The 14,261-nt window shown below is 35.3% G+C and overlaps 2 protein-coding genes and 1 pseudogene across 5 annotated transcripts; 1 reads left to right on the forward strand and 2 right to left on the reverse strand.

The window, feature by feature from the left end:
- The first annotated feature begins 1,724 nt into the window (after window positions 1-1,724).
- Window positions 1,725-3,851, forward strand: LOC107465594 (probable diphthine methyl ester synthase). 4 transcript variants are annotated; one of them, XM_016084570.3, is made up of 5 exons: window positions 1,725-2,007; window positions 2,223-2,853; window positions 2,946-2,985; window positions 3,069-3,160; window positions 3,388-3,851. In XM_016084570.3, the coding sequence occupies exons 2-5, from the start codon at window positions 2,349-2,351 to the stop codon at window positions 3,573-3,575; spliced, it is 825 nt and encodes a 274-aa protein (XP_015940056.1). In that variant the 5' UTR covers window positions 1,725-2,007; window positions 2,223-2,348; the 3' UTR covers window positions 3,576-3,851. The 4 variants fall into 4 exon arrangements, with proteins under 4 accessions (XP_015940056.1, XP_015940062.1, XP_052119254.1 ...); XM_016084576.3 differs by having other exon boundaries at window positions 2,234-2,853; XM_052263294.1 differs by having other exon boundaries at window positions 1,725-2,003.
- Window positions 3,852-4,189: 338 nt separating this feature from the next.
- LOC107465587 (L10-interacting MYB domain-containing protein-like) lies at window positions 4,190-7,411 on the reverse strand (annotated as a pseudogene).
- A 2,324-nt stretch (window positions 7,412-9,735) lies between these two features.
- LOC107465583 (uncharacterized) lies at window positions 9,736-14,261 on the reverse strand. Its single transcript, XM_016084564.3, has 8 exons — window positions 14,102-14,261; window positions 13,122-13,190; window positions 12,378-12,497; window positions 12,065-12,147; window positions 11,873-11,948; window positions 11,507-11,692; window positions 11,074-11,202; window positions 9,736-10,424 (listed from the first exon to the last, which is right to left on the reverse strand). The coding sequence occupies exons 1-8, from the start codon at window positions 14,174-14,176 to the stop codon at window positions 10,263-10,265; spliced, it is 900 nt and encodes a 299-aa protein (XP_015940050.1). The 5' UTR covers window positions 14,177-14,261; the 3' UTR covers window positions 9,736-10,262.

The raw sequence follows: 14,261 nt of genomic DNA on the forward strand, positions 1-14,261 counted from the left end.
TGATGACAAACCAAGACCAGAGCCTGAGGGAGACTTGGAAAAGTTTAGGGCGGCGACTCGGAGGACAAGTTCACCTTTGTGAACAGAAACCTCACCCATAACTTGAAAGAGCCTTTGATGGAGATGATTCGAGCAAATGGCGATTTGTTCGCCTGGACACCAGCTGACATGCCGGGTATCGATCCTCAGTTCATGTCCCACCACCTGGCCATGAAGGCAGAGGCCAAGCCCGTAGCCCGAAGACGAAGGAAGATGTCTCAAGAGAGAGCCGATGATGTGGCCAAGCAAACAGCCAGCTTGTTAGAAGCAGGGTTCATCCGTGAACTAGACTACTCGACCTGGTTGTTGAACATAGTCCTGGTTAAGAAGACCAACGGAAAGTGGAGGATGTGCGTAGACCACTACTCCAACCTCAACAAGGCATGCCCTAAAGACTTAAAAGTAGTAAATGTCAATAATCTGTACAGATACTAAATCGAATCAAGTTGATTCGATTTACTATATATGTGTTGTGCAATAGTAAATCGAATCAACAGTGTCATAATAACTAATTTGAATTATATGAATTCGATTTATATTTAAATTGAATTCGATTTATATTTAAATATAGTGCTCTATGTAATTCGATACAAAATAATTCGGCTTACTGCTAAAACGCGTAAATTGAATTTTGATTTACACAGAAATATACGTCAAGACATTCAAATAACGATTTTTTGTTTTGGGCGAGTCATTAATATTAGGATTTTTTATTTTTATAAATTAAATAGATGTAATAATTACCGAAATAAAAAATTTAAAAAATATTTACCAAAATAAATAATTTAAAAAATATTTACCAAAATAAATATTCCTCTCTTATCTCGTTTACACTGTAAGATAATTTTACAAGTGTAAACTAGATAAGACAGATGGGTGCGATACACTGTCGTTTACACGGTAAATGAGATACATTTATTTTAAAAAAAATTGAAAATAATAAAAAATATTAATAATATTAATAATCCAAACTTTTAGCATGTAATTAGTACATAAAAAGATTGGTAAAAGAGATTAAAATGGATATGTTTGATCAATTAGTACTCAAAAAGAGTACATAAAAATTTTTAGATTAAATTATGATCTAATTGGATTGATTTAAATTTAAAAAATAAAAAATTTGTACGTGTTTAAGGAAAGTTCCATGATGAGAATAAATACTATAATTGTGTCTACTGCTAAACATTGAAAGATGGAAGTGAGATTGATGCACGATAAATAAAACACAACAAAATGAGATAACCGTTTGACAATTGTTAGTAGAAATTAACGGGGATAATGAGAGGAGAATTGAAACGATTATCTGCCACGTAAATAGTGGAAGATAACGTAAGATAACCTTTTCATGTACTAATTGTATGTTAAAAATTTGGATTATTAATATTATTAATATTTTTTATTATTTTCAATTTTTTTAAAAAAATATATATCTCGTTTACAGTGTAAACCAGATAGCGTTTACCTCTTTTATCTCATTTGAATGTAAATAAAATACATGCAGAATTATCTCATTTATAGTATAAATTAAATAAGAGAAATATTTATTTTAATAAATATTTTTTAAATTATTTATTTCAATAATTATTACATTTATTTAATTTATAAAAATAAAAAATTCTTAATATTGGATTGTTTTTTGTTTATATTGGTGTACCATAAAAAAAAAAAAACCCTAATTTCCTAACGGCACCCCATCCCGAACCTGATGTCAGTCCCTCCCAAGTCCCAACTGAGTACAGCTACACTCACTCTCAAGTCTCCTCTCTACCTCACTCCGCCGTGTCGTGTGCTTCGACTGCGTCTCTGTCGTCCGTCGTGGCTCCCCTGCGTCTGTCTGTGTCATCCGAAGCTCTGCGTGCGGCCTCCTCTCCTCTACGGCCAACTCTCCTCGCCGGTGGCCTGCCTCTGCAACGGTGCTGTAACCCTAAGTCCCCAGCCCGCCCCTGTCTGCTTCTGCAGTGAGTGTAGGTGAGCTTTCAATTCTTTTCACTAAACGAAATCATTTTCAGTTCTCTAATAGTTTAAGAAATGTTTTAAATCATGTTTTTTTAAGTATATAATTTTTTAATATCATATTGAATCCTCCTTTAGGACCTGAAGTTTTGTCTTACTTGATTCAAGAATATCACTTACTTAGGCGTGGCATTTGTTCTTGAGTAATTTTATATACTTGATTTGTTCAGTTTTAATGTAGGTTTGGATAATGGCGTTTAGGGGTTTTATGGCTTAAAGACAAGTTGAGACTAAACTAGGAAGTGAGGGTTGACAGTTGGGAAAAAACTGAGACAGAGGAGAAGAAGAAGAGAGAAATGCTGTATATAATCGGATTAGGATTGGGAGATGAGAGAGACATAACGATGAGGGGTTTGGAAGCAGTGAAGAGCTGCGAAAAGGTTTACATGGAAGCCTACACTTCCCTCCTCTCATTTGGGCTCGACTCTCATGGCCTCTCCAACCTGGAAAAGCTGTATGGGAAATCGATAACTCTAGCAGACAGAGAGATGGTGGAAGAGAAAGCCCATCACATTCTTGAAGAAGCTCGCCACTCCCATGTTGCCTTCCTCGTTGTTGGGGACCCTTTTGGGGCTACGACCCACACTGACCTTGTTGTTAGAGCTAAGAAGATGGGGATTCATGTCCAGATTGTGCACAATGCCTCCGTCTTGAATGCTATTGGCATCTGCGGTCTCCAACTCTATCGCTATGGCCAAACTGTTTCCATTCCGTTCTTCACCGACTCTTGGAGGCCCGATAGCTTCTACGAAAAGATTCACAGTAATCGAACCATGGGACTCCACACACTTTGCTTGTTAGGTCTCACTCACCTACTCTCTTACTTTCTCTGCTATTTCTTTGTGTTGACAAATTCTACTTCGATTTTTTCAAATTTGATGGGTTCACTGCAGATATTCGTGTGAAGGAGCCCACCCTCGAATCTTTGGCAAGGTTTGGTTTGGTTTGGTTTGGTTTGGTTTGCTCAACTTCTTCCTCTTGGTTTTATTCATTGTTGATGCATTTTTTTTTTTCAGAGGGAGAAAAACCTATGAACCCCCCAGATATATGACCATAAACACAGCTATTGAGCAGCTCTTGGAGGTTGTGCAAGAGCACCAACAACCTGGTCAGTTCAATATTCTCCCTCAATCATAAATGCTATGCTTCTTCATTGGACTATAATTAATTCTTTGGCATGGTAAAATGTTTTTATTGATTTTTGATATGTTGTTACGCGCTGATGGTTAAGAACCGATCTTCTTTACTATCAGAGTTGTAGAATTCCCTTTGATATCGTCATAAGAAATATTATTAACAAGCTAAATACAACTTTTCCCTCTCTTTGGCATGCAGCCTACACTGAAGATACCCAGTGTGTTGGGTTTGCTCGGCTTGGAAGTGACGATCAGACGATTGTAGCTGGAACAATGAGGCAACTGCAGATGGTTGATTTTGGAGCACCTTTACACTGCCTTGTCATAACAGGCAATACCCATCCATTAGAGGAAGAAATGCTCGAGTTTTACAGATGTAGGACCTAGTTACAACTTACAAGGTTGCAGGAACATTTGAATTTTGCAAATCTGAATTTTTGTTAGTGTAGAGTTTCTACAGTCGAAGTTTATGTGGAATTTGAATTCATTACAGGCTAAAGAATTAGACACTTGGATTTTTGTTTTTTTCTCAGTTTAGGCTTCTAAATGAACTCATGGATACAATCGGAGATGGTTGGTTCAATTGTTTTTAAGTACAGGGTTTAAAAGCTAAATTGACTTGAGGTTTTAATACATTTTTATATGGGTCATTCGATATGACTATACTACGGTGGGTCAATGGCTACGATAGCTATAATGTTTAAAAAAGTATTGTTAAAGTTGAAGTAACATCTTTTTATTAAGCGCTTTTAAAAATGTTGCTTAAAAAAGTGCTATGATGTAAAAAAAAATTGACTTCAATTTCAATAGCATTTGCATAGCAATTATAGTCATTGTCAAATATTAGAATTCACCTTTTTATATAGCATAGATCTCATATCAATACTGAGAGATTGAAACTTTGTCACTGATTAATTTCCTGTTGAAGAAAAGTTCAAATAGTTATTTCAATTTTTCTATCTTTAGAACGCATTAGAATTAAAATTCATTTGAAACAAAAATGATTGCAAATCTCGTTTGTTTATTGAAATGTTTAAACCCATATAAATTCAAGCTAAAATTAACTGAGTACTGATCACACTTCAAAGCTCAAGGCCTCGAGCATTAGTTTATAGGCAAATGTTAAGTATGTAACACAATGGAATCATATCCACAAGATATGGACAATGTTACTATGCTTAAATACAAATAAAGCTGGCCTAAATCTAAAGGAAGGCACTCTTAGTCTTACCACACTTCCCTTGTAACCATGTCAGACGTATCTTATCGCATTTCAAAGAAATGAAGGTCTCCCTTAAATTAGGGTCTTCAAAAAGGTCCAATGCAGAAAAGTAGAGAAGTTGATCAATGCCTTGTATCTCATCCAAAGCCCCAATACAGTTAGTTATGGAGAATCTATCATCATTTTCAGTTGGAACAATTGTACTTAACCTTGAAGCAGCAACCATCTCTAGCAAGGCTTCCGCCATAGCATCACAGCTGTCTTGATCCAGATTAGGAATTAGCGCCTCAGATGGACGTTTCTCCTTCCTAGCTAACGAATTCTTAGTTATTTTCTCTACAGTTGAGGTGTTACCTTGTAATGACTTCATTGACAATGGGTTCTGATAATGTGAAACCCTAGCTTCTGGACATGAAATTGAGCCGGCAGCATCAATCCCAACATACTTGTTAAACTCTTCGTAGTGACTAGATTGGGCATATTTCCCATCTACAGCTGAATCTGTGAATATTGTGCAGAGTTTCTCGTATATTGGATAATCTTTCACTTTAACTGTTTCAGGACTAGGTTGTACCTATAGACAAAACCTATCAAAATTTCATAATGAAAATAGAGACAAATAACAGGAATGCTATTTTTAATAGATTATTTTACCACAGTTCAAGGCCTATGCAACAGGAATCATCTATCCCATAGTCATTATTTTGATCATATGCAGATTTCAAATGGTAGAAGCGTGTTCGAAGAACATCTAGATGCTTCCTCAACTGATTATTGTTGAAGTTGATATCTGTTTGCTTATTAAATTCATCACGAATGTGATTCCATGTTTTCTTGTCAAAAACGTTGTTTGGTCTGTTCCCTAGTTGAATCTGCTTGACAACCAAATCTACAAATATCTTGTCAAGGGATGCAGTCCATCTTGTCCTTGAACGCTCTTGCTTGGGTTGATTACCAACTTCAACGCCCATCTACACCTATTGAAATGTTCATAAACCAACACTTAGTTTAATAAAATTCTTATGGAAAACACGCTTTCTTGAAAGCTTGCCCAAATTGCACCATACCTTACCCGTTGTGGATCAGGTTGGCAACCCTACCCGACCGAGTGAAGTCGGGTTAGGTACTCGCAGGTAGGGTGCATGTTGCCACCCCTACCCGGCTACCCCCTCCTCTAAGGTTTTACATGGTTAAGTTAACCAAAACGCCAAATCTGTTTTCGGTTAACCAAAAATTTAGTTTAGGTATATTAACTAAATTGGTTTACTTGATCAAATTAGTTATTAACCGGTTATAAAATTAAAAATCAATTTTTAATCGATTATAAAGATAAAACTAATTATAAAAAATAATCGGTTTTTGCAAAGAAAAATTGGTTTTTTCACAAAAAAAAAAAAAACTGGTTTTTGCAGAAAACTTGTTTTTTCACAAAAAATCTGGTTTTTAAACAAAAAATAATAATTTTCTATAGAGAAACTTTTTTTTTTCAAATTGAATTTTTTAGCCTAAAAATTGATTCTTCTTTTTAAAAAACTAGATTTTTTTTTTTAAACCGAATTATGCAAAATAACAAAGATTCAAACAGTAAATAGAAATAGTAATTAAATGCAGAACAAACATATCAGTCAAGGCATAGAGTAAATTAAGGAGATAACAAGAAAATACAAAACAGAAGCATCTCAAAATTAAGTACAAAACAGAAGCATCTCAAAATTAAGGCATCAATGTAATCAATTATTAAGGCACCAATACAAAGGATAAGCTTTTAAGTCTTAAGGTTATTTAGTAACAATTGCATTGCATACAACGTCTTAACCCTGCTTGTCACAATTCACAAACAGGGATATACTTTGCTGGTGTTAAGCAAAATAAATATATAGAAATTAGGCAGCAATCATATATATAGAAAAAAGTGTCAATAATTCATAAATGAACCTAGACGTTATTAGAAAGCAAAATAATTAAAAAATGTTGTTACTCCTAATTATAACAATTAACAAATTTCCTAATCACTCGATACAATACAGATTGAGGAACTTAAAACAGAGATGAAACAACATTACTTCAAATTAAAAGTGAAAACAAAAGTAGTAATAAGCAGTAAGCACAACTTGATAAAGGAAAATCTCAGCTTCTTTTCTGTTTTAAGCAACACAACAAACTTAAATTCTGTGATAAAGGCTTCTTGTTGAGAAAATCCCAGCTTATTTCCAACCATTTTCAATCTCGCAACATTTGAACAAATTAAACAAGATGCTAAGTGTGTGTGATTTGTTTAAAACATCAATACAATCAGCATGTGTGTGATTTAACAATAACATGAATTCATAACAGGCTTAGCATCATTAACAAAACTTGCAGTAAATTCCAAAACTTTTCAACAAACAACTGAGGCCCATGAGTTAGAAATAAGAATCAAGGAAAAGGAATAAAAATCAAACAATATGATCATATTAGCATGAAATATTTCTTAAAAGAAGCGGTATAAATAATCATCTAACCCAATAATCTAAACAGATTCACAGTCACATAACCTACTATCTAATATGTAAATCTAATCATCAATTTATCTAATTAGCATCAACTTAACATAAACAACTTATCTATATCTAAATTAAAACTAATAAACTAAGCATAAAAATCAATAAATAATAACTGGGAAAAAAAAACTCACCTACAGAAGCAGCAGAGTAAGCGACGAAGCAGCTTCGGAGCTTCAGCCTGAAGTGGAGGGGAAGCACGAGCACAGCCTGCAGCGGAGCGGAAACAAACGATGCATTTGGAGGATGCAGAGTGGGCGGAGCACACAGCACGGAGGAGCAAAGACGGAGGAAGGAAAGCAAAGACTGGCGGCGCGGAGGAAGGAAAGGCAAGTCAGCGATGAGCTCCAGCTAGCACATAAGAGAATGGAAAAACCATGGAGAACCAACGAATACGGCGTGTTTGACTCTGAGGAGAGTGAAGTAAAAATGGCAAAGGTTCTCAAAATCGGACCAGATATCAAACCCTTCCAGTTATTAATTCATTAGTTTATTGGTCTAATGATTTTATTATGGTTCAACTTAAATAACTGTTTTATAATAATAATAATAAATAAAATATAAATAAGCACACTAAAATATAATTATAATTTAATACAAACCTTAAAATGCCATCTAAATTTAAAACACTACATCAACCAAAATCTTGTAAATTTATAAACTCAATTCAATGAATTAACATAATAATTTCATTCTATCTTTAGATTTTTATTAATGTTCATATTAAAATAATTTTTTTTATTTATTTTTTGTAGAAGTTTTTTGTGTGTGTTACAGCTAAAACCTAGCCATAGTCAGGCTTGGAGACTGCTTCCGAGAATCCCAGTTAATTCTAATTTATTTGAATTAAAAAAAAAAGAGATTTGTCCCTCTTTTAATTGATTAGTTAGGTTGGTCCCCTTACAACACGCGAACGTTCTAATTTGTAGAAACCGTATGTTTATATATATATATAGACCCTAAAAGATCTAATCATGTGTGTAATAATAGCATTGTAGTAGCAATGGGTATAATTTAATAGTAAATGTGCGATTTATTCTACAGATCCCTTAAAAGTTAAGGAATCCTACCCTCCTTCGGTTTATATCTCGATAAAAAATTTTATGTCTTACTTAAAGGGATTTTGAATCCTTTATTCCTCTCAATAAAAAATTTAAGAAATAATTTAAATTACCGTAATTTATATTTAAGATGAATCAATTCTCAATTGACAAATTGAATTCTAACATTACGAAGCATAAGTTTTTAAAACTGGATTGTTGTGCTTTTCTTTATCGAACACTGATGAGCTGACGAAGAGCCGCCGACGACGGGAAGCTGACAACGAACATGACGGACGGACGATGGGCGACAGGACCTGGAGACGTTGGCGTGGGCAAACGAGGGGAGGGCCTTTGACTCGAGTACAACGAACTAGGAGGATTAGCAAATGACCACAATGAACGAGGCCACAACTGTGAGACGAACGGCGGCGCGATAGAGGCTAGGTTTTCAAGGAAGAGTTGAGATGGAAGAGCTTTGAGTCTGCATGAGTGAAAAGGGAGAGAGAGAGACTGGTAGTAGTTTCTGTGTTTCTAAATTCAGAAACCTCTTTTTTTTAATGTAACTGCAAAACGGTACCATTTAAAATAAACTGGCCGGATTCAAGTCCCGTTCAATCAACTGATTTAACAATTTTAAAACAATTTTTTCACCAACGATTTTTCTCCTATGACCGAACCAGTACTGTCATTGATTTTTCGCCGAAGCGTAATCCTTGAGTATCCTATAACCTATATGACAAACTCCTATCAACCCTGCAGCAACTCAGTTCAAGGTAAGTTTCAAGAATTCGCAGGGTATTAATATTCGCTCGTCACCATATGATTGTGTTGATCACCTTAAGTGCTGAACCAAATGAGAGAATTTGTGACGCACAATATTCGCTCGTCACCATATGATTGTGTTGATCACCTTAAGTGCTGAACCAAATGAGAGAATTTGTGACAGCACATGTAAATACAAAGATAGAGAAGGCATTCCAACTGTATGCTGTGGTTGGTGTCTGTTGACTCTTAGTTCTCAAATTAGTATCTCCCGAAACTATTATGTAAGAGTGGCAATGGTGGGTTTGGAACCAATCCTAACCCTACTCGCGGGTTGAGAATATTCCAACCCTAACCCTACCTGCTTTTAACCCGACTCTACCCGCGGATTACAAAAAAGATGCAACATTATTATATAACTTGATAATTTAAAATAGAACTAACTTTTATGTTAAAAAAGATATTAAATTATCAATTAATTATCTTTTAATGACTAAGGATCTTTTGTATTTAGTAAGAAGTTTTTTGTTCAATATCCACTTGAAACATATTTTTATATAAGTATATTTATATAAGATGCGGATTGGTCGGATAGGGTTGAAGTTCAACCCGCACCCTACCCGACCCGCACGAGAACCTTACCCGCACCCTACCCTACCTGCTACGGATCGGGTTGTCAACCCTACCCAACCGGGTGGAGTCAGGTTGGATACCCGCAGGTAGGGTACATGTTGCCACCCCTACTATTAGGAGCAAAAGATTGAAAGCTTACCAATGAAAAATAATATGCATTAGAGATATGACAAACCATCGAAGGACTAGTGGTGGATCATAGCTCGCGATCTTGTTTCTAATACATATTATTATCAATTTGCTTGATGTTGTATGATCTTTTAAATTTTACGCATTCTCTGAATTTTAAGTTGTTCCCAAATAGTTACCATGACTACGAAATTAAGTTAAAGTTGAATTCTAATAACTTACATAGTTAAAGTATATACTCGATTAATTTATATTGGAAAAGCAAATACGAATATTCAAGTTGCCGAAATCATCTCAACCTAGCCTAGAATGATGGACAGAGCGACCAGGCAAGTTTCCAATGGCCAAACAGAACCATTTTGTGCCACGAGTCAGGTCACTCCACACATTAAGATCCAACTAATTAAGTATAACATTGTACTTGAGACAACTTAGGTTAACCAGATAACCGAGTCAACTAAACCAAAAGGCAATTCACCTCCATTTCCCCAAATAGACCAATCGAGCAAGTGGTTCACACATCAATACACATCTATCTAAGATCAGCTAACCAACGTCAAGCTAGACAATGAAATTAGCATCAAGATAGATTAACGTTGACGATAAGGAAATGATCTTAGAACAGTTTCAAAGCAGAGTGGATTTACTTGATAAAATGAGTCTAATTGGGGTTGTGGCATCGATGACTTCCTCTGGGAATGGTTTGAACATTCTACATACAGTTGCAAGCCAATGGCTGCATAACCTATTCATCGCTCTCAACTGTCCCATCCTTGAGATGAAAATGTTTCTCTCTCTTCTGGAACTCGGTCAAACCTTTCCCGCTACCAGTCACACCAACCTTTCCGTGAGGATCATCAGGAGACTTGAAAATACTCTCCCGTTTTCTTCCAGAGAAGAAACCAATCTGTAAGCAACGCCAAGAAAACAATTCATGCAAGCATTAAGAACAACAAAAGTAAATTCAATATAAAGATGATTTGACCATACAATTAAAATGAGAACATGTCAGTGGAGAATTTTAACTTGCAATGGAACTTCTAACCTCAGCCAATTCAAGCTGCTCTCTCTCTCTAGTCTCTCCCCTCCCCCACGCTCTTTTTTTTTTTCCTTCTTTATATAAAAGAGCTAACCTAGTAATATGAACAAAAACTAACATCCTCAAAAGCATTGATGATTTTTTTTCTTTTTTGGTAGCAAACATTTAGGTTATTGGGTTTGCAATTGAAGGGACAACTTTCTAGTTTCTAGCGAACATTTATGATATTGCTATTAGGTTTAGTTTGCTAGAGTAAAACAATGCATAGGACAAGAGTTTGTCATATCAAGCAGGCTAATCTTATCCAATTAACCATATTAGTAATGTCAGCTCCGCGGTTCATTTTTTATCAACAACAATAAAAATATTGATTATATTCCTTATATGAAAGCTATCAATATAGGCACAAGAATACAACACCATCTAAAGCCATGAAATAATAATAATAATAATAATAATAATAATAATAATAATAATAACAACAACTAAGATACAAATTAACAAAATTGAGTAGTACCTTCTTTGCCTTTCCTTTGGTTGACTGAAACTGCTGCCAAGCATTTTGGCGCTTATTTTGTGTGACTTCAAGTTGCTCCATCCGCATCTTTGACTTAAAGGCATGTATTTTCTTGCGTTTGGAAGCTTTCTGTTATATTTAAGTCAGCATTCAGCAAAGGCATAATCAAAAGCACTCTAGCTAATTGAGCAGACAAACTTAGATAAAATAACATGACTTCAGAGACACTCCAAAGTGTCTTTGTCATCCAGAAAATAATTATCAGAAGTGGCAGAGAGAGCAAGAGACAAACTCAAGACTATCTAGACAGCAAAAGCGGTTTAGTCAAACACTCCCATTAATACTGGCAACAAGCATTCTATGTATAGAAACTAATAAATTTTATAGATAAGGGGGAAACATTAGGAAATGATAACCTTATTTAATAACTCACCACATCCTCAGGGTCATCCGGTTCTATACGAAGCTTTGCCGGTAAACTTCGTGACTGGACATCGATAGTTGCCGCCTGTGCAATTTTCCGTTTGATAGCCTGCTTTGTAGCTTCAGCAACTCGCTCAGCTTCTAACAAAGCATCGACAGTACCCTCTTGAATTGGCCTTATATTCGCAGGATCCACCTGCACAGAAGCAACTGCCATCAACACAAGATACCTAGCTTGAGAATGAATAAGCTGAAAACAATATTTTAGAATGTAATTATAAAGGGCAAATAGAAAAGGAATCTCTATAAACAAGAATACAGTTAGTGAAATCTAATATTGGGATCATTTATGTAACAAAGTACTTTAGAAACACACCTCTTCTTTGTTTCCCCAGTTGTCATAGGAAACAAAATAACCATTTGGTGTATATGCCTCTATTGTTGCATCATACCTGGCCAATTATTTTACAAAATATTAATAAAAATAAAAAAAATAGATAAATGAAATGGAAAGTAAAATGCATATAAATAAATGGACAAACAGAAAGAAATTAATTGCTGAATATACCATTCCCCGTCTTCACTCCAAACAGCCTGAACTTTACTGCCAATAGGATATTTATCTTGATGATCATAACTGATCTCCCGCTCCTAAGAGTGAAATAACAAAAGCAGTTAATTATAATCATGAGAAAAATATTGCATTTAAATAATTTCAATCATTTGAAATGAGCACTTGCTCATATAATCTAAATTCACCAAGGGGCTGTTAAGTACAGCTGTGAAAGCAAAGTAGCTTAAGCTTTAAAGACAATATACAATATGCTACACCATTCAGATTCACAGTTTCACTGACAGTCAGGATAGCAAATAAGACATACCACTTCATTATCCTTAGGTTTTGACAAAGTAGAAGGTGCACTAGCATTTGGACCAGCATTTGAACCACATATTTCATTTTGCTTAGCAGTTGCAAGGAGTTCTTCCGTCAAAGCAATCACCTGTGTCACACAATTTTAGGCCACTGTCCAATTCAGTAAACCAAATACTTTTCAGAAATTTGGTGCATCATAAGCCAAATTAATGTCAAAATTCTAACTTAGAATCTCAGTGTGAACATCTCATATCAGGTGAGAGGGGGAAATCATGCTGGACATCACGACACAGAGCACACCTGCAAAGAACCAAGATAGAAGTGATGTGTCTTTTGATGAGGTTCACATTTGCTTTTGGTAGATAGATCTAATTTCCTTTTGTTTTTTGTTTTTAAATTTCCCATGCTCCTCAAGATCTGCAATTTTAACTAAACTATAACATTACTTCACTTTGAAACAGAACACTATCTCACCTTTTTAAACTAACAAAGGAGGACAAATCTGAACAAAGGCCACTAGAGTTTCATTGGTTGAAAACTTAAAAAAAAAATGAGATGCAAAGAAAGCTTAGCTGTCCATACATCCGTCTCTCGTGCCTTTATGGCAGCTAGGTAAGAAGGTAGAGATCTGCTTTCTTAAGAAACAATCATTTATTAATTCAGATTTTTTCCCCCTAAAGGAGGATGAGCAATAAGAATAACAGCTCACAGATATGAAAAGACAGAAGTAAAACATATGATAAAGCCATACCTCATTAAGCTCCCTTTCCATGTCCACATACTCAGAATTTCCAGGCTCATCTTTTAAAAGTTGTCTAACCTGATCCACAAATGAAGGAGAAAAGCTTATAAACAAGTTGATTCTCATATCAGGGAATGCTGAGATTTAATGAGGGAACAAACTATGTTCATGACATTGATACTGTAAGGGGCAATAATGGCAGTCATAAACTACTTTCCTTTGAAAGGCAATGAAAGTAATAATGTCTTTTTCTTGACAGGAATACAAGTGATAATTTTACATAGATACAAAAACCACATAGGGCATATTCAAAAATAAGAAAAAATATTTTCTCAATAGGCAGGGTCAACTGCATAGATAAAATGATGTCATCATATCCTATTGTAGACGAGCCATTTTCTAGAACCCAAGATTTTAACTATAATTTTCCTTGGTCTACCTCTACTTCAAGGTTCCAACTATTGAGAATTTGCGATGCCCTCCATTGAATATACTATTCTTTATTGAGTCCGAGACTTTTACAAGTCTCGTTTGCATATAACCAAACATATAGATAAATTTATGTAGCCTCATATTTGAAGTTGCGTATCCAAGTGGAAACAAGCAGCAATGAAATACCATTCATTATTTTTTTTTAAGAAAACAAATAATAATAATGGAATTTTGGAAGTTGAGTCAGAAACTGTACTTGGTGCTGTTATAGCAGCTGAGCTGAAAAGAGCAGAAGAATTGGGTTTACCGGCACATGCAGAAGAATTGGGCATATTATTGCATACGAAATCCAAAAGAAACCCCTCTTATTGGATAGTGAAAAATTAATTCACACGCGAATATGCAAAATTGATTGTTACAGTAACGACAAAAGGCTAGGTCATCGTAGTGTTTAGGTATTAATCGGAATTGAAGCGAGAAAGTAAAAATGATGGAAAGAACAAATTGGTAAGAGAAAAACCCTAAGTTGGTTTGGGGTTGGAGGGTGGAGCAGTTACCTGGTGGAGTTGATCCTTGTAGGTGGAAAGATTGGAGGCTAACTCCTCTATGCTTACTTCCTCACCGCCTTGCATCGCGCTCTGTTTCTCTGCCACTACCACTTTCTTGAGTTTCTTCCGACTCCAACAATCACCGCACCCAGGAACGGAACAATTAATC

This window comes from Arachis duranensis, chromosome 1, assembly GCF_000817695.3.
Source record: "Arachis duranensis cultivar V14167 chromosome 1, aradu.V14167.gnm2.J7QH, whole genome shotgun sequence".
NCBI lineage: Eukaryota > Viridiplantae > Streptophyta > Magnoliopsida > Fabales > Fabaceae > Arachis > Arachis duranensis.

Bases quoted from the DNA above. Each gene is read 5' to 3' on its own strand.
- LOC107465594 (XM_016084570.3), top strand. From the start codon at position 2,349: ATGCTGTATATAATCGGATTAGGATTGGGAGATGAGAGAGACATAACG. The intron at 2,986-3,068 runs GTTTGGTTTGGT...TTTTTTTTTCAG, and splicing joins ACCCTCGAATCTTTGGCAAG to AGGGAGAAAAACCTATGAAC. The intron at 3,161-3,387 runs GTCAGTTCAATA...TTTGGCATGCAG, and splicing joins GCAAGAGCACCAACAACCTG to CCTACACTGAAGATACCCAG.
- LOC107465583 (XM_016084564.3), bottom strand. From the start codon at position 14,176: ATGCAAGGCGGTGAGGAAGTAAGCATAGAGGAGTTAGCCTCCAATCTT. The intron at 11,693-11,872 runs GTGTGTTTCTAA...GCTTCTGTGCAG, and splicing joins ACTGGGGAAACAAAGAAGAG to GTGGATCCTGCGAATATAAG. The intron at 10,425-11,073 runs GTACTACTCAAT...CGTTGCTTACAG, and splicing joins CCAAAGGAAAGGCAAAGAAG to ATTGGTTTCTTCTCTGGAAG.